Below are 20,215 nucleotides of genomic sequence, written 5' to 3'. Positions count from 1 at the left end.
TATTTTGATTGTTTATGCTGATTCAGTTTTATGCTGTGACTTCCTGCCAGTGCGATCAAATGTTGGGGGGGTCCGAGAGGGAGCCGACTGCTTCTGGTGGTGGGAGTTGGGACCTTCACTAGAGGTCCACAAAGCTTCCTGAGGAGGTCACGAGACCTTCAGCATTTTAAGGGGTTGTAAGAAAACTATATAATGCACAGTCGGTCTCAGTGTGTGATTCACTTCTGTGAAGAAATGTAAGGTAAATTGTCTAATAGATCAATAGCCAATTATCAGAAGAAAACACTGAATCTGTCAGAAAAGAAGCTGATTAAGTTTCCTTGGTTGTTAAAAATGATTAAAAAAAATACATAATACAGACAAAGAATTGTATAAAAAGTTCCCTAAACAGGAAATAATCTGCTTACAATTCATCCAAATCACTCGTTTTACACAAACCTCTCCTCAGAGACTCTCGACTGAACAAAGATCGCTGCCTCTCATCTCGTCCTTGTGACTGCAGTCATTAGCGGCGTGCTGCTGCTGTCCTTTCCCACCAGTGTTTGCATATCGTCGGGCAAATTAACTGTCAGAATTGCATCGTCTGCACTCTCTTTATTGAATCTCGCCGGCAAATTGGTTGTTAGGAATCCTCTGGGGTGGTATCAGCACCGGGGAGCCCGGCGGGGCCGAGCCTCCACTGGGCTTGTGGATATAAAGTGGATTAATGGAGAGAGAGAGAGAGCGGTTGTACAGGTGGGCTGCTCTCATCAGTACCGCCACATGACCTTTAATAACAAATACAAACATCCACCCAGAGCTGCACTCGATTTAAATAAAGACATTAAATAGTTTTGGTTCTTAGCTGATCTTGAAACACATTTCTAAATGTTATATGGGATTTGTTTTATGAGTTTAACCAGAATGTTTGAACCTGTTTTTCATCACAAATTAAAGTTATTTGACCTCCACATTAAACAGAAACTTAAAGGAACAGTGTTAGCAGTTGAAATGATTGGATTTTATTATAAAAAAAAATTGGTATTTTTGTTGGCATAAACTCTTAAACAGGTGTACAATATAACCAACAAAGTAATCTAAATTGGGTAAAAAGGCATTTTTAATTTCATCTTGACATGTTCAACTAAGACCTGAAGGATGTATCTGGTCTGTCAGGTCAGGATTGATGTGTGAGACCGCCGTCCACTTCCTGTTTCCCACCAACAGTCAACAGGAGTTTCTCTCTACAGTAACTGAGTTTGTTTTTGTGCGCAAACGTGACCATAAGATGTGAGATTAATGCGTTATGTTGTTTAATTTAGAGAAACATTTCCACATCCAGCAGTTACGATTGTTCATTTGCAGTCGTGTTTGTTTTATCTCCGTGTTTGGTCTCTACCAACTTCTGAGGGAAATATCCTCTTTATAGCTGCTAAATACAGCCCGTCCCGCTGTGTTATGAATAAAAACCTTCCTGTTTGTGGAAACAACCGTTAGAAAACATGATCTATAGCGTACTCCAAGCAAAGAACTATCCTCCACTGTAAATCTGGTAATAAGCTCCATTACCTTCATCCATTTCCACCTGAGACACCGGATTCAGCGTCTCTTTACCTTCAAACAAAGAAAATGGTGTTTGTCCAGGTCTGTTCGACTCTCTCAGAAACTCCTGATTGCCAATCACAACACAGATTGGATTCCACGCTTCATTTATTTGTCCAACAGCAGGTAATGGAGTGTTACAATGGTAGCATCCAGCAGCATTACACTGTATACCACATGAACGTGTCCTCAACTGACCCGATAGTAACTGAACGAACACACAGAATACTGATCAGGAATCAATAATGCCACTTGTATCAATAAACTCTTATCAATTCCCATCCGTATTGGCCAAAAAACACTTAAAACAGTTGTGGCTGTATATGTGTGGCAGAGAAACACCAAACATTAATCAATATGTTCACCAGACCGCTCTGGTTTTATTAATTTCTACATTTATATTTGATTGAACCTAGAAATTAACTTCTTGGTAAAGCTAGAAAATGAAGTTCAGAGCAAAGATTCTGAGATCAAATGTACTCATTGCTCTTTTGTTTTTTTACTGATATCAGGCCTTGAAATAAGTAATTTTAAGGCCTTTTTGGCGATAAATACAAATGTATTCAACAGTAGAGCTTAGTTCAGAGACCAGGCCCGAACCGAGCCCGAAAAAACTCTGTACGAGCCTGAGTCTCCAGTATTTTAATATTTCTGTATACTGGGCTCCATAAACAGTGTTGGAACTGGGAATGACTTCATGCCACCTCACTCAAAACAGTTAGGAAACGCTCTGTTTGTGAGACACTTTTAGGTAATTGTCTTTAGCCTAAACTTGTAGCTCTAATACTAGCTAGCGTAAGCTTTTCACTCTCTGCTGAGAAGAGCACAAGAAGAAGTATTGTTACATAAATAACTTTTTATTTATTTTCTGTGGCAGCAAACACACAGTAACTATTCTACTGCAACTTGAGATTATCTGACTGAAGGAACCAAAAACCAAAGATGCTAACAATGTTAGCTTTCTGAACGGCTCTGGTTACAAATGGGAGAAATCTGGTGCTACTGTTGATGTCCAGTGTGATCAGACACTAGGAAACTGTTCATTTGCTGCATTGCATTAAGTTTAATGAGGAATTCTTATATTTTAAAGGCACAACCACTTCAAAACAGGGCATTGCTAAACTGTCCGTGTGGGAAGTTAATTTCAGAAGGGGCATTACTGCTGTGGTATAATTCCTGACATGTGTTAACTCTGATTTCCTCTCGATGTGTCCAGAATAACGAGCACTGACTTCGCTCTGTGTGTCTTATTGAACAAACTACCTGTGTTGCTGATCGGTATCTGTTGGATGATATCGAGTTTACATCGACCTCCTCCGCTCTCTCCAGGATTATCTGTCCTCTGGATAACTTTGAGCAGAAACGCTCCGATTCGACAGGAAGTGTTTTTAAAGAGTGGAAAAAAAAGGTACAACAACCACGGAGACGTCGATCAGGAGGCATCTACTCTCCGCTATCACTTCCTCCTGGTGAATTATGTAAAACTCTGCAGGCTGTTTGGTGGTAAAATATTCATGCTGTTATGGTTGTGCAGCACTTCAGAAACTTCTCTGAGATGTCAACACTGTCTAATGGCAACACAACGGGCCATGAATGATTCAGGATGTAAAAACAGGTTTACAGAAGGAGGCTAAAGGGCAGAGCAATCAGCAAGACTGAAAAAACTGGGATAAATTTATTCTAAATATACAGGAGCAAACCCCAAACAAAGAGATCTGCTTCATGAATAACTCGTAACAATCTGACTCCGTCCAGTCAACCAGTGAGATTTGGGAGGTTTTAGCAACTTGTTGATCAACATACAGACAAAGAAAACCATTATCAGTAATTTTTGGATGACGTGGAGGAGAGAATCGTCTGTATTTCCGATGTTTTCCACCAAAATATCCGATCTGTAAATACAATTAGCAACTGCAGCGTTATTAAACTTTATTATATTCAGGTTCTGGCAGCACAGGGTTGAGCTTATAATGGATTCAGTACTACACTGAATATTGATTCTTCATTTATTGCACACATTAATTCACTGCTCTCACATACCGTCACAACCATGACCTCCTGTTTCCCAGCATGCACCACTCTCTGTGGCAGCTTTAAGAGCCACACTCCTGAGCTACAAGAGTGAAAAGAAGAACAGAATAACCTTTTCCTGGGAGCCGATGGTGGAGAATATTGGACACGCGGCGCTGGATAAATGTTAATTGGCGGCGGTTCTGCAGCTGGTTGAGTTTATTTAGTGCGGTTCCACGTCATATATCATAGCACGGCGGTTAACTCCAGACTGTCTGGAGCACCGCCAGGCAGGTTGTGCTCCAGTGTACAGGGGGAATTTAAATAACCATTTGTATGTGTGTATCCAATTAATTTCTGCTCTGAAAGGCTAAATATAGATGTCAGGGTGTAAGGAGTGACTCAAGTGGATCGTTTGCTTTTTAAAATGGAGGATTAAGCTGCGTGAAACTTAATATTTGGGTGAATACATTCAGCGGCCTACAAGTGAATAAATGTGATAACAACAATCAAATCTTCCCAAACGTGTGCCGACTCAGATTAAAGTGATTCATTGTTAACAAACAAGGACTTTATCATGATGCTACTATGTGATAAAATGTTGAACAGTTTCCTAAAACCTGCTTTTCCTTCAGGAAGGGTTTGAAGCAACAGGAAGTCCCAAAAGTTGAGCAAACCTCGGTCAACTTCCTCCTTTCCTGTACTTAGATATGCTACGTGCTAAGCTAATCTATGTTGACAGAGTTATTGGAGCACGGAGCAAAAAGGGGGCAGGTCAATTGAGTGCCAACGCACATCATTAAACAAACTAAACCAGCTGACGTCAGTGTCGGACTGTGTCAACAAATACTTTATAAGGCCAAAAGTGTTCCTGGTTGTTTCTGTAGCTTAAAGTAAGATTGTGTTATTTCTGGATTCTAGTTCAAGCTGTTCTGCAGACGTTTATTATTTGAGTTCAGACGGTTTAATGGTGCAACAGCAACCCAGCAGAAAAACGACTGAACCTCCGAAAAAACGGCAGAGTCTCACTGAACGGAGAGAACCAGGATCACATTTCACAGCATGAGTGAAACACAGATTTTATTTAATTAGTTTAACACACAACCTGCATGAAAGAGTCGGACGCAGCACGAAGAACAGCGAAGATAAACACGTCATAACTCATTTTATTCTTTAAGTTAATGTCTTTAAATCAGAGATGATATAATGATACAAACATCAGCAGAGACGTGTGAATTCGGTGATTTTCTTTCCCAAGCCAGGATCTACTTTATGTTTGTTTTTCCAATATTATTTTAATTAAATAATGGAGATACAATCTTAGTGTGTGTGCCCTAATAATCGATTTTCCCACTATGTTTGGTTGAAGTCTCCTGTATCTTCCTCCTGTGTTACCATCAACTGATAAAAGGTTTATTGCTTTTCTTTTAATTTGATCCTCTGATCCTCCCGGGAGCCAAAAACAAACATTTATTTAATATAAAGTAAAGCTGACAGACGACAGATTCCTTTGGTTTCAGCTTTATAATAAGGGAGCAAAAGACCCAAATATTAGTGATTTATTGATCTGTGTGAAAGAATGTGAGATGATGTTTCCAGTACTTTGTTGTTGTTGTTGTTGTTGTTGTTGTTGTGCTGCAGCAGTGTGAAGCTAGCAGTGGGGATGTATTGCCCTCTGCTGGTCACATGAGCTCACTGACATCCACGTCGGAGCCAATCGACTGTATTTATGACCTCATTGTGTCAGTCACACATCGTGAGGAACCGTTTGTTGTTTTTGTGTCTCTGCAGGTTTTTAATCGTTCTGGGCTGTTTGATTCTGGCCATACTGACGACGTTCAGGGAGCACGAGAAGGTGTCGGCACACTGGCTGGTTATATTGGTGAGATCCACTGGTTGTTGCCTTGTACAGGACCAGTTTCCCTTTAGTTCAACCAAATTACACAGAAAATAAAACATAAAAATATGATGTTTAGTGAGATATTTAATCCAAAGACATGTTTTTATGGCTGCACCATTTGATAAAATGAGAATATTTAAGATGTCTCAGTTTAACAAGCACTATTCTGAATGAATAATGATGAATATAACATAAAACATTAGAGATTACACACTAAAATATATATTTACTATATATATATATACACATATTATATAGACACTGGCATACAGTTAATACACACACATTTCTTATAATAATAATAATAATAATAATAATAATAATAATAATAATTATTATAATGAATAATTTCCATCCCTGCAATCAGAGCACATAACTGTATTAATAAACATCACAACAACAAATTCTTATGAATAAAATTATAATCATAACTGTGTAAGTATAATAAAGACCTAACAGGTTGTGGAAGCTTTTCTTTCAAAATAAAAGTCAGACGTATCCACAAGAATATAAATGTTTCTCTTTTGTTGTTGCTGCTTTAGTTTAATTTTAAAATAAACTTTGTGTTTGAGTTCAGGGTTTCAGGTTATGTTGAGATTAATTCATCATTTCTCTTTATAATTGTTTGGAACAAAATTCTGATATTGAGGTTTACATTTCTAATTTAAATATATATTTTAAGATGTGACAAAAATCTGTCAAAGTTTAAAAATCTTGTTTATTTTCAAAGCATATATTCACACAAATGATAACACTTTGTCTTGTAAAACATAAAACAAGTGGGAAGAATGAGAGTAATTAAATTAATTTCTCCTGTAGATGATACAATCATTAATATGTAATAAAAACCTGGTGGAATAAAAACAAAATAAAACCTTTATTCTTTATTTTCTGCTAATTTTTCTGCTTTCTGATCGACCCGAACAGGAAACCTTCGCCATCTTCATCTTCGGGGCCGAGTTCGCACTGAGGGTCTGGGCGGCCGGATGCTGCTGTCGCTACAAAGGATGGAGGGGGAGGCTGAAGTTTGCTCGCAAACCACTGTGTATATTAGGTACAAATACGTCCCGCAGTTTATGGCTCCAGAAAACCCGGGGAGACGTTGGCGAGCGTTAGCTACACAAGCTTTTAGCAACAAGTCCATCTGGAAACTCCATAAATCAAATCGGTACCGCTGTCATCAAACTGTCCTCTGTCTGTAAGCACGCGTCACATTTTGTTTTACAGGAAGACAAAATGATTGAATTTTGATATAAAAATACAAAGAAATTAACTTTTTGTAAAAACAAATTGTCTTACATTGTTAAATAGTGGATCGATATAACTGAGGATGTGATCTTAAAGGGTTAACATTTTTCATTTAACCTTGACTATAAGAGCTTAATGTGATTTTAGACAACTGTTTTCACATTTTGTTCTACAACATAAAATAAGTCAGTAAATACCTCCTCTGTGATTGTTGAAGCTTTACGTGTTTTAAAAAAGGTGGTTGCTAAGAAGCAGCTAAAGGAGACTACAGAAGGTGCTTTTCTACTCTCTCGTCCACTTTACAGCCTCATTGTGTTTTATACTCTTACAAACTCAAACTTTAATTTTAATGTATAGATTTTAAATACAACATTTAATTACAAGTTGGACGTTTAGTGCAAACGTGATTTAGTTCGTAATGTTAGCTTTTTACTTCTGCCGATCCCATTTATGCTTTAACAAACATAAAAGTTAATTTCTGAAGATTATATTGCTGAACAAAAACTGTAAATATAATTCTTTGAAATAATCCAAAATCCAAGAAATAATCTAATTTGTCAAAGGAACCAGGACGATCTAACACGTATAAAACATGAGAATATGTTCTGTTTTCAGTCTTTATGTGATAAAACAGAATCTTATTAACAGCGTTTCAGTGTCTTTATGTTCAATCGGCTCTCGTTAGGAATTAATCCAGCAGCTCTTCATAATGAATTCATCCCTTCACAAAGAAGTCTTAATAACTGTGTGGGGTCAGACTCGTTAAACAGTGTCTCCGCTGTCTCAGACATCTTCGTGCTGATTGCCTCGGTGCCGGTGGTGGCGGTGAGGAACCAGGGTAACGTGTTGGCCACGTCCCTGCGCAGCCTGCGCTTCTTGCAGATCCTACGGATGCTGCGAATGGACCGGAGGGGGGGAACCTGGAAACTGCTGGGGTCCGCCATCTACGCACACAGTAAGGTAGGAACTGGAGAAACTGCAGCGTCACATGATGATGGATCAGATTCAGATGACTTTATTGTGCTTTAAATTTGCATAACATGGAAATTCATCTTATATATGTCTACACAACAATACACAACATAGCAACACACAAAAACTAAAGTGGTATTAACTGAAGGAAGAACGCAACGAGTACTTTTATATAAAGAAAACTAAAGCACTGAAAGCTGTTGAATTAAAGTGTAAGGATGGAAATTACTGTTCACGAGTACTTTTACATTAAACATTGAACATTTATTCCTCCGCAATCAACAAAAACACTCAACTCACTCTTTATATATATTTATTTATATATTTATGTTTACACCTCCAGGATTTTGCCGGCTTTTGGAGGGATTGTTGTGACCTAAAATGTCTATGTTACAATGTTTTTAGAAATTTTTTGCAATAATGTTGAAATAGCAAAACAAAACTTTAATAGTTAATCAAAAAGCTTGTTTCAGTGACAATAAAATAGCATCATCTTTAGTTGCAGCTCTAGATAAAACATAAAATACTAGTGTTAAGAAATGGTCCTGGGTTGAATGTGAACTCACCTCCCGATATTAACTGAGCGCAGTGTTAAGATAAGTGATAGAAATGATGGACGAAACTAACAATAAGATAATAACGATACACTCATAGTTCGATACTGAGTTCACGATTCCCTCACGATTCCTGAGTGAGATTGAAGACAAATTATGACTGAAAAAGATTCCTTTATGTTGAGAAAGACAAGGAGACGTCTTTGTTTCGTGTGTGATTGTGTTTGTGTAGGAGCTGATCACAGCCTGGTACATCGGCTTCCTGTCTCTCATCCTGGCGTCCTTCCTGGTCTACCTGGTGGAGAAGGACGACGTCTCCATGGACGTGTCCAACCAGGAAAACCCCACCGCTCAGCCCAAACCACAGGACTTCGACACCTACGCCGACGCACTGTGGTGGGGGCTGGTACGTACATTACAATATGTTTCTGTATGGTTCTACCTTTAAATCCATCTTTATGGAAAGGATCCTTACAGAGATAGAGCTTCAGTTTAACCGCAAACAGCCATAATATCACTATCACTCTCCACCAGACTCCAGAGACAGAAATACTCATTTTACCTTCAGATCATCGTAACTTCATTCAAAGTGGACAGAAACAGAATAAAACTCACCAAAACCGTCTTTGTTAGTCTTTCCAACAATCACCAACTCTGGTTTGGTGGAAATAAATCCTTAACTCACCGACGTAGATGATAAAAACAGCAGTTTCAGTCGGAGCAGTCCAACCAGAGTAATCAGTGAATGTAAAAGCATAAATAGAATCAAAAATGGGGTCTTAAAGATTTCCTATAGTTTAAAAATGTAAAGATATGAAGTCATGAAAGTCCACAAGCTATAAGTAGTCATGTTTTTACGTCTTTTTTTGGTCTAAATAAAATCAACGACTGGGTGTTTGGTGCCTGATCCTGGATTTAGGGAACTACATCCATCCAGTCATTCTGCCAAACACATTGCAGTAAATAGTCCAAAAAAGTCTGTTGTTGGGTCCTAAACGTTATTTGTTTATAAATTAGAGAAACCATATCTGTCAATGGGGTGAAATTATTTAATCTAATAAACTCTCTTGATACCAGACAACGTTTGGTCTTAAATGCTTTAATTAATTTCAACAAAATCCTAAAACAAGTGTCATCACATTGGTACAATTAATTTGGTGTAATCAAAAATAAATCTTAAACATTGATATCAGACTAAATTACTTGTTAAATTGATTTGCTATGAGGTTATATTATCTTCTCTTTCTCCGTCTGTTTGTCAGTTTGAAAGTTAAATATCTTCAAAGTTCTGTGAGGATTTTGGCGGCAGCATGGTGGACGGATGACACTCGGCCAAATGACCAACTGAAAACATTTCAGCTTTGAGTCAAATGGGCAAATTTCTGCCAGAAAACAATTATCAGTTTGTAGCCTCTGATATTCTGCTGCATTCACAAGCCTGAAGCCTGAAAAAAAAAGCCTGAACATGATGCTTTTGTTGGAGAATCCAGAGAGCGAGCCGGTAGTCGCGTTGTATGGTTGTCCGGTCTTGGCGGCGCCTCGTGCTCTAATGAATGCCCTCTGGTCGGGGAAGCAGCTCGTTAACGAGACCCTCCTTTAACCTCCAGGGTTCAAGTTCTGTGACAGCCAGCATATGCCCCGCTGAAGTGTCCTTGAGCAAGACACTGAATTGTGACCCTTTTTAAAAACACTCAACACTGTCCTTCAGTGGATCGATGTGGAGGTCACAACGCCGAGCATGATCGATGGCAGAGGTCACAAGGCAGAGATCTCAACAGAAGATATTTGCTGGAAAACGTTCAGTACCCCAAAGTTGTTAGAAATGTTCAGTTTAAGTCCAAAACATTTAGAAACTGATGGATGCTAACTTACATATGTTGGACAATTAAAATAATTATCATTAATCACCTGTATAAACAATATTTCTGCAACAGTTTGGCAGATTTGGACAATATAAGAGTGGTTTTGGGGGTTATTGAGGATGCTGAATCCATTTCTGACATTTTAGTAGAAAGTAATCATTGAAGTTAAAGTATTTCAACGCCCATTGGGCCGATTTTTGTTCTGTTTGACTTTTGACAGTAACAGTGGAAACTTAAATTAAAGTGTAATCTTTGTCTCTTTTGCAGATCACGCTGACCACCATCGGTTATGGGGACAAAACCCCAAAGACCTGGGCGGGAAGACTGTTAGCTGGCACTTTTGCTCTGATTGGAGTGTCCTTCTTCGCTTTGCCTGCAGTGGGTGCTCCTCTATTGTATTTAATTAATACATTTAACATGGATTTACAGATTAGTCAGTAAAGTCAGGAGTAATTAAAGGTGCACATCTGAAATTAGAGTTGTTATTTTCATCGTATAATTAATCTTTCTTAAGTCCCGCCCCTTTTTACTCTGTGCTCCAGTAACAGTTGAGGAACCTCTGTCAACTTCCTGCTTTCCTGTACTTAGATACGCTACGTGCTAAGTTAATCTATGTTGTAAAGACAACCACATTTTAAAGATGGTTAAAAAAAAAAAAAACACACGTATATACAGTATATATATATAGTCACATCTTAAGTTAGTCACTGTAAGCAAAATATTAGCTAACTAGCTAGCTACTCTACATCAATTATTAACTTGTTAGTTAGCTGGTCCCGAGTATTTAGAAACTGCTAACCTCCAGATGTTGGGCAATTTACATAATTAGCTAAATTAGCATTAATAAATCACCTATTCCACTACCTGCTTGGCTGAGTCTTCTCTTATAAATAACCTCAAAATTGACTGAGCATCTACATTTCTAACACAGTCAATCGCTCACACACCAGCACATATTTCAATCAGCTCATCCTTTGCTATTTTACCTCCTTGAGTCTGCACAGAAGCTTAGAGCATCAAGTGACGCACATAAGATCACAGCTAAGTGGCCTTTACAGTGAGAATTGACACCTTGAACCTCGAAAGAAGCTTAACTTTGTGTAGGACAACCTGCACCTGGTGGTATTTCTGAGAGTGTTTTTGTGGTTGCAGGGGATCCTGGGTTCAGGTTTGGCTCTGAAGGTCCAGGAGCAGCACAGACAGAAGCACTTTGAGAAGCGCAGACATCCTGCCGCCGGGCTCATCCAGGTGAGACGCTACCTGGCATCAGCAGCAACCTTCTCACATGACATAATATCAAAATACCCACTGTTTGCTGTTCTGTTTATTTTAAAGTCTGCCTGGCGATATTATTCCACCAATCCAATCAGGGAAGACCTTATTGCCACGTGGAGATTTTATGAAACGATCATCTCTCTTCCCTGTTTCAGGTACGTAACAAGAAACGTTAAAAGAAAAGACATTAAAATGGCACAACATTTTGTTTGTTTTGTATTAAGTATTTGAATTATTTTTCGATAAGAATTCACAGCGACTGTCTTCTACTGAGCGGTGGTCAGTTTATCAACGTGGTTGTTTACCTCCTGTGTCACACACTCCGCCACCTATTGGATTCTCTCTGCTGCATGTGTTTAACTTGCTAGGACGGAGGGAGCTAGCTATAATTTAGGGGTTTAAGTTAAACTTTAAATCAAAGTTTGGGATTTCTCTTCTGACTTTTAGCGACTGTTAAAGGCTATTTAAACTCTCAATCTTTTAACTTTGTACTTTTTCTCTCTCTCCATCCAAAGGAAGGATCACTTGGAGGCCATGGCGGGGTAGGTCACAGTTGTTTGATCTCCAGCAGAAATACTGTAAATCACACACTTTCTTTAATTAGCCACAGATGCTGCAAAGACTAATGAAGGTTTCCTAGAATATCCCCCCCTCCCCCATTCGCTTTTAAATAGCTTCATATATTAATCCATAGTCAAATAAATCTCGGGGCTAATGGTGGTGGTAAATCTGTGACTGGTGATATGAAACTCCCACTCGTCCACGCCGGCCGCTGTGATGACATTTATGCGGGAGCTTTTTTTTTAGAATCCTATTAGTGACTCCATTAGTTACCTTTCAATTATGAATGACAGTTTAGAACCAGTAATTAGTGCCCAAGATGGGGTCTTTGGGTTTGATGATTTCCTCCATCATGTGGAAGGATGTTAATGAGTCTCTACATCAAAACATGTCAGAAAAATCTCACTGAAGATGTTTGATTTGTGAATGATTCTCTTTACAGTACAGGACAGTCACTGTGGCAGTCAGTGTTTGACTGTTCTCACCACTGCTGAGAGAATAAATACGAGTTTAAATCAAGTAGAGTTTCTACTACAATTCTTCTAACGTATTGGCCTATTAAAAGACCAGGTATTAAGTATAAGAAACAATAAACAATAAAATGATCAACCACAACAACTTTGAAGTCGAGTTGCAAACAAAATATGTACCCAGGTTTATATAATCTGAGTTAGTGGCTGAATTACAATTCAAAAGTTCCAGGATTTCCAGGACGATATAGAGATTATTTTCATGTTTCCATGACTGGAAAACTAGTCTCTAGTTTTCTGCTTACATTAAGTTGTATTTATGTTGTTTCTTAAAGAATAAGTAGAAAGTGTTGCTGTGCATGTATTTATTTGCCACAACAAGAAGCTATTTTTCCATTTGGCTTTTGTGAAAATTCTGCTTTTTGCTCCGAGTTGACCCCGAAAAGTTTGCTGCAAGTTCATTCCACATCTCGTAAACCCGCTTTGAAGGGTTTTTCCGCACAGTATCTCATTCAAACAAAAAATATAGCCAGAGATTTGAGTGACGGTTTAAAATACAATTAAAAATGTCATAGATAACATTATATAAATACGTTTCTAGGTTTTCAAGCAGTCATGGGAACCCTGTCTTTGGCCACAGTCCATCAGTAACTGTCCAAGTTAAGTAGAATTAAAGTCGGTGAGGTCCTTTTTAAGACGTCAGTACCATCATACAACCAGCCACAAGCTGAATTAAAAGGGAGTAAACTTCCCAGTCCAGTTTAGGTGTGGGTGTCTCGGGCTGTTGGACTCTCCTGGTCCTAACACAGTCTCATTACATTGGAGCGTTCTGCCCCGACGCCTCCTGGCCTCCACTGAACCGCCATGTTCAACACGCCGGATTAAGTTACTGCTGCTAAAAGCTACTGAGCAGCAACAACAGGAGCCCTGATACACAAGCTGATAGAGAGGACGGGAGCTCAGCTTTTATTTGTGCAGGTTTTAAAGAATCTGAGATTTCTGCTTCCACTTGAGGACAGGACAAAGGTGGGAAGGCACAGTGCATCAAATATAGAGTGAAATTAAGCCTTGGTATGTGAACTTCTACAGGTATAAAACAAGAAATTAAAAACATACAGAGATCATAAAAACTACAAAAAAGTACAGTACTACCAGAAGTTTAATCATATGATTGATTAAACTTCTGGTTAATATTGATGCATTTTACTCTTTACTTTATTTGATACTCATACAAAGTACATTATCTACCGGATACTTGTTTGAGCTGAGTACTTGTTTAACCCTATTACTTATATAGTTACTTGTATTATTTTGGAGAAAAACTGAGAGAAAATGTAAGAAAGAGAGAAGAGAGAGATGCAGAGAGTTATAAAATAGAAACAGAGAGAGGTAGATTGAGTTGTACGTCTCCTGTAGGATCAGTGGCTGGGAAATTAGCAGTCTGACATTATCTCGTTGCTCTGAGCGAAGAGGTGGACGACTGCCAGGAACTACAAGAGTGCTGCCATGTCCGACGAGAGGGCGATAAGCCACTTACACTGTGTGTGTGTTTGGCTGCACTGAGATATTAGAGCTTTTTGTCTGAGTTATCCAGTCGTATTGTGTGATCTATTCAACACAACACTGAGAGAAAATTACACCCCATCTGAGAGAGAGAGAGTGTGTGTGTGTGTGTGTGTGTGTGTGTGTGTGTGTGTGTGTGTGTGTGTGTGTGTGTGTGTGTGTGTGTGTGTGTGTTCGCTGTTAAAACCGGTTTCAGACCTTTGCAGTGAGGACAGTGTTACCAAAATGAGATCAGTTCAGTCAACGTCCTTCCTCTTGGAGTTAGTTGAGGACAGAGGTCTCCAGAGGTCCTTCCTCTCTTTCAGAGTGAGGAGAACATCCATGTTAAACAGTTTTAATAGAATAATATAGCGGTTTGTATTTTCACTTTTAGTCATTTTCATATTCAGGGTTGAACCAGGTTGATTGTGGAAGTTATTTGTTCTGTGGTCGAGGTTTTAAAGGTCCAGTGTGCAGGATTTAGTGCAAGTATACGCAGAGACCATAAAAAAACTACTAAAAGTATACTTAGATAATACCAGCAGTGGTCAAAGACAGTTTGAGTTTGAGACCCCTGATTTAGTGGCATCTTACAGTTGCAGATCGGTTCAGTTAATTCTCCAGTCAATGCCCAGGACCGAGGCACTGGCTCAGATCTGGAGATGATACTTGATACTTGATACTTTCTAGGTTTAGCTGCGTCACTGTACAGAGCGACAGCATGTGAGGCTGTACATTTTACAATCCAAGTCTTAAAGTGACCACAAACCACAAAGCTAACAACCGTAAAACCATCTTTACCATTGTTGAACCAGACAGTGCTTCAACTTCCTCTACTGCCGGCCTCTGTGATTAGCTGACAGCGCCGTCAGCAGCCCGGCAGGAGAGACACTCTGTGGTCCACTGTGAGATTTTATAACTCAACTATGACTGTGATGTTTTCACATCATAGATGACAAAGAAATTCATTAAAGTGTGAGAGAAAAATGAGACTCATAGATGCGTTTCCACCACAGGAACTGCTGCTTTAAATTTGAACATTTTATTACAAACATTTTGCTCACCAAGTTGATATCTGAGATGGGGACCCGACGACGGTACTAAAAATAACGCTGAAGATAACCTGTAAAACCAAAACATCCACATCTTCCTGCTTTAACGTCGACCTGCTGTAATTACTGTAGTTGTGTGCACACAGTTTTCCTGAGCAATAAGGGATTACTACCGACATTTAAGGTGCACTCACTTTCAGTTTAACCTCCAGATAAAGTGGTTTAGATAACGTGGACAAGCTGATGGTTTGTTTCTAACCTGTCTGATCGTCTGATAGTGTTGAGTTTCCCCAACAATGCCAGATCTCAGCATGTAACTCACAGTTCTATCACAAGAGATTGAAACAGTGGAAAATAATATGAAAATAAGAGTTGTAGTAAACCGGAATTATCTTTTAATATCATCACTGCAGGGTTGTTCAAGCGTAGTAAACCAATATGTGTGTGTTTTTCAGAGCTGTTGGAGATAAGGAGGTTATTTTTTCCTGCTGTGTTGCCTCGTTTACACAGAGCCACAAGATAATCACTCGTAATTTTCTGCTCTTTATTCGGTCGAGAAGCAGTCAGAAAGAGATTCTCTCTTCCTTTAAAGCTTCCTATTCTGCAGCCTCTCAGCGCCGTAATCTGCCATCCCTATTCTGCCCCGAGGCCACATAGAGCCTTATATTGTGTGTCCGCTGTGGGAGCAAAGTCGCTGAGAGCGCTCCACGTTTCAGAGGGCTGTTGTCGGCTCCGGTTACCCCGCCTCTCTGCCTCTTCCAAGGCACACAGGAGTCTTATTTTACCCAGGGAGCTCTCGCCTTTGTGCTGCCAAATATTGTCAGCCATTGGACAATAAAGGAGACCAATCTCTTTGAGGCTTCCTTCTGCCAGCAGAGCGGCATTGTAACGATGAGGCAGCAGACCGGGAAGACTTTTTAACTCCTCCGTGAGAGGGAAGTCAGACTCAAGGAAAGTTGTTAGTGAGACTGGAAGTGGGATTCCTTTGGTCTCAGAAAATGGCCCAAGAAATATCTGGTTTATGGCGAGGAAGACACCCAACCCAGAGAGAACTTGCAGGTCTTAATTTGGTTTTTCTTGATGTCTTGGTGACATATTATAATTTTTTCCTTCCCATTACCGATTCTCATAACTGAACTTTGTATCAACCGATATCGAGTACCATATACTACTAAACCTGTATGATTTCCATCATTGTTGTATGGCCTGGCTCAGGTTAAACCCTTTGTCAGAGTCAGAGTAGGGTGGGTCATGACTTCACTATCTTGGGAAATGAATGGTAAACGGGACACAGCTGTGGTTTCAGGGCTAATAAATTACATAGTATCTGATCAATGCACAGACACGTACTCGCTAATACATTGGTATGGGGACTACTCTAGTTTACAGTCCTAAATACATCTTGTTCAAAAGCTGTAGAAGTCTAAAGAAATTTCCCTTAAATCCAAGTAGGCTTCCTAGGAAAAGTAACAGGTTTGAGTGAAAAAGCCAAATGTCTCTTTTGTTTTTGTTTTTCTTTCATCCTTGTCACACCAAAGATCTTAATCTGTCGGAAAACCTTCCAGAAAAAGTTGCAGATACATAAAGCACTCACAATTCTCCTCGTATCACCTACTGACTCGGACGCTGCAACTCTTATTTCACCTTTATAGAGACATTTTGAAGCCTGGATTTATTGTTTGCAACCATCTTTATCACTTTTCTTCCATTTCAGCCAAAAAATGAGTTTACTGGAGCGCGTTCGCCTTCCCAATGCACGGCCATCGGTTGGGTCAGTCAAGAAGCTCACAGGTAATGCCGACTCCATAGAGGAAAGTCCCTCCAAGGAGCCCAAACCAGCCGGCTTCAGTAACCGGGAACGCTTCCGCACCGCCTTCCGCATGAAGGCCTACACACTCCGCCAGAGCTCTGAAGGTATGAAACTACAGGCCATCACAATAAAAGGTTGGGTTCAGTCTGTAAGATTCAGTTTCAGCAATGGGACCGAATCAATGGTATGGTTATCATCAGGTTTTTCTACTTCTTTTCTTTGTCAGATGCCGGAGCCCTGGGAGACCCAGCCTTAGAGGAGCGGGGCTTCCCCCCAGACATCCTCATGGAGGAGATGATCCCCACGCTGAAACTCGTCATCAGGGCAGTCAGGTCAGGACCTTTAAATGTACATTTACTGATGGTCTGTGCTCTGTTTCAGGTGCAACAAAGTACGACCACACCAAACCACACCCATCAGTGATGCTGATACTTTGAACCAGATCAGACAGGGTTAAAGGTTAAAGGTACTCTGGAGTTTCTGATCACTAGTAGTGCTAGTAGTTCCCCATTCTGTTACAATCTTCTACTCATGAGTGACGCCTAACCAATAGGGATGGGAATCCAGTAGAGAACTGGTTCCAAATTGTACAGTCTATTAAAATCGTATGCCACCAAGCTTATAAATTCCTTTTTATCAGTGCCAGCATGTTTTCTGACAGTTGCACAAACAATTAAGTCAAACTCATGCGACTACACTGATGGACACTTACAACAAGAAGGAGTCGTGGCACAGAGAAAGAAATGTGTTGTGTTAATGTTTAAAACAAGAACTCGGTCAGACTGACACTGAAAACCTGTGTAGGCCTACTTTGTTTCATACAGAAAATTGATCAGGAATCAGTAAAGTAATCGATAAAGAACTGAACGGATAAGCAAAATCAGTAATGCCATTAGTATCTATAACATCTGATCAATTACCATTCCTAGATACACACACTGATGGTTTCAATGGTTCAACAATTCACAGTGGTAATGTTTAAAGAAATACAGCAAAGACAGGAGCGAAGAAGACTGCAAGCAAGCAAACATTGATGCAAACAATGCAAGTTATATATTTATTTGGTGAGAAACAATGTAAATATAACTTTGTTTACATGAAACACTACAAAAAGAAAGTTTTAGTTTAGATCTGGGCTTGCATACAAATACACTGACTGTAGTGATCATGTGGCTGAATTTAGTCTTTGACACAAGTACGGAGGTAGGATTCAGCCTCATTACAGCAGGAGTACAAGGGTGAGCAGTGACAAACAGAGAGTGTGGGGGGAACTCACTCATGCTTACAGTGTGCTGGTAAATCTATAGACCACACAGCTGACAGAATGCAGGAATTCAATCTAGCGTGAAGGCCTGTGAGATGAGTGATTAACCCTGTGAAAGTGCTGCTTCCTTCCACACCATTATTTTGGGGCTGAATGGGTCTCTGAATGGGATGCTCAGACCCAGAGGGTTTTAGTTTCAGGACCCAAGACTTCCTGCCAAACACTGAAGCTCGTCCAGCAGCCGCTGACTCTGGGAGGAGGCGGGTTTAAGTCGGCTCAAAGTGGGAGATCTGTGAGACAAAAGAAGGAGCTCACTGAGTGGCAGTGTGGACTCAAGGTTGAAGACTTTCAAAGAGCTGAAAGATTTTGGGTTTGATCTCAGCAAGAGTTGTCTTGCGAATGCACACCAAAGACTAGGCTGGTTATTGAACAAACACATGTACCTGGTATAGATTGCCAATGCTGTGGCCAGGTGCTGTTTCGAAGATAGATTTTACACATACTGAGGTGGTTTGAGGTCAGCTTCCATAAAAGGAATTATATTCACCTTTAGGTCTTGTTTATGAGTGATGGTAAGATGGAGCACAAGATTAGGCAGTAATACTGACACTGTACCAGTTGTGGTGAAGAGCGAGATAAGTCTAAAAGTGCAGCTGTGGTCGTGAGCTTTGGGTAATGACCGAAAGAACGAGATCACAGAAAAAGACAAAATCATCATAGAGTGGCTGGGCTCACCCATAGAGACCCGATGAGAAGCTCGGACATCCAGAGGGGCTTCAGAGTGTCAAAACCAAAGTATTTATAAGCAGCTCACTCCTTCGTGTTGAGCTAGTTGAGGTAATTTGGACACTTGATTTGGTTGCCCCCTGGTTACCTTTAGAGGTTTTCAGGGTATGTCCAACTGACCCAGAACATGCTAGAGGGATTACATAACCCATCTGACTTGGGAACATCTTGGGATCCACCAGAAAGAGCTGGTGGACATGGGGAGAGGGTGAGGGAAAAGGATGTCCGGGCTACTTGCTACAGCGGACCCAGACTATGCCAAGGAGCGTGGATTGATGGATGGACATGTAGATGAAAAAAAAAAGAAAAGACGAAAAGACGATTATCATTGCTTAGGAAAACTGTAATGTTTTTCAAAGTTGAACCAGGGACATCTGCAACATCTAACAGACTTTAACAAAGAGAGAATGCCCTCTGTTTCCCAAGTTTGATAAAAATGGATTCTGTCACTTTAACGTCTGAACTCTTGATTTGAACTTTGCCTCATAGGATCATGCAATTCCTCTTGAACAAGAAGCGGTTTAAGGAAACTCTGAGGCCTTATGATGTCAAAGACGTGATTGAGCAGTACTCTGCCGGACACCTGGACATGCTCTGCAGAATTAAATACCTCCAGACAAGGTCAGCTGCTACACTAAAGATGAAGGAGTCTGTTTGAGTGAAGCAAATATTTCTTCTTCCTCAAGGTCATCTTGTTTCTCTTCCTTTAAGGATCGACATGATTCTTGCCCCTGGACCCCCCCTCACCCCAAAACAAAAGAAAACTCAGAAAACGCCCTTTACCTACCCGCCCAATCAGTCACCCAGGTACTAACAATGTTATAGTATTAGATTGTCTGAAAAAGAACATGACTAACAACTGTGCTAAAATAATTTAGTATTAAAACAAGTATTTTTTTTTTCATTACGTCAAATGTATCTATTAATTTGTCTTTTATATTCTGTAAACGGTTCCAATGTTAGGAAACATCCTTTATTTATAAAGTTACTCTTTGCAGGTGAATCTTTTGTTCATTTTCCTGTAACAAATGTCTGTGCAGTCCACGTCTACTCAGTGTCCCTGTGTTCCAGGCAAGAGTCCTACCTAGCCAAAGCCACCTCCATGCCAGATGCCGAAGACCAAAGCATGATGGGTCGATTTGTCAGGGTGGAGAGACAGGTAAGGATCAGAACTGCAAAGCACCTAACTAGTCCATCCAGGATCATTGTGGCCTAAAATCCCTGATTTCACTGATGCTTTTCTAAAAATTTGATTGTTGGGTTGCTTTTAGGCTTTTGATTGGAATGAAATTGCAAGAGAAACTAAAAAATAGGCAATGAGAATAAAA

The 20,215-nt window shown here is 39.9% G+C and overlaps 1 protein-coding gene across 7 annotated transcripts in view; it reads left to right on the top strand.

Moving 5' to 3' along the window:
• Positions 1 to 20,215, top strand: part of kcnq3 (potassium voltage-gated channel, KQT-like subfamily, member 3) — a 101,077-nt gene that overhangs the window by 72,164 nt on the left and 8,698 nt on the right. For all 7 annotated transcript variants that reach the window (XM_051413182.1, XM_051413172.1, XM_051413202.1 and 4 more), the window contains exons 3-15: positions 5,383 to 5,473; positions 6,419 to 6,545; positions 7,527 to 7,699; positions 8,498 to 8,671; positions 10,395 to 10,505; positions 11,280 to 11,375; positions 11,463 to 11,557; positions 11,918 to 11,944; positions 16,742 to 16,941; positions 17,064 to 17,169; positions 19,377 to 19,508; positions 19,599 to 19,694; positions 19,959 to 20,046. In XM_051413182.1, coding sequence (XP_051269142.1) covers positions 5,383 to 5,473; positions 6,419 to 6,545; positions 7,527 to 7,699; positions 8,498 to 8,671; positions 10,395 to 10,505; positions 11,280 to 11,375; positions 11,463 to 11,557; positions 11,918 to 11,944; positions 16,742 to 16,941; positions 17,064 to 17,169; positions 19,377 to 19,508; positions 19,599 to 19,694; positions 19,959 to 20,046 — 1,516 coding nt within the window. The remainder of the gene's footprint in view (positions 1 to 5,382; positions 5,474 to 6,418; positions 6,546 to 7,526; positions 7,700 to 8,497; positions 8,672 to 10,394; positions 10,506 to 11,279; positions 11,376 to 11,462; positions 11,558 to 11,917; positions 11,945 to 16,741; positions 16,942 to 17,063; positions 17,170 to 19,376; positions 19,509 to 19,598; positions 19,695 to 19,958; positions 20,047 to 20,215) is intronic.

This window comes from Dicentrarchus labrax, unplaced genomic scaffold (genome assembly GCF_905237075.1).
Source record: "Dicentrarchus labrax unplaced genomic scaffold, dlabrax2021, whole genome shotgun sequence".
In the NCBI taxonomy this organism is placed as follows: domain Eukaryota; kingdom Metazoa; phylum Chordata; class Actinopteri; family Moronidae; genus Dicentrarchus; species Dicentrarchus labrax.
This window is presented reverse-complemented; position numbering and strand designations above follow the sequence as displayed.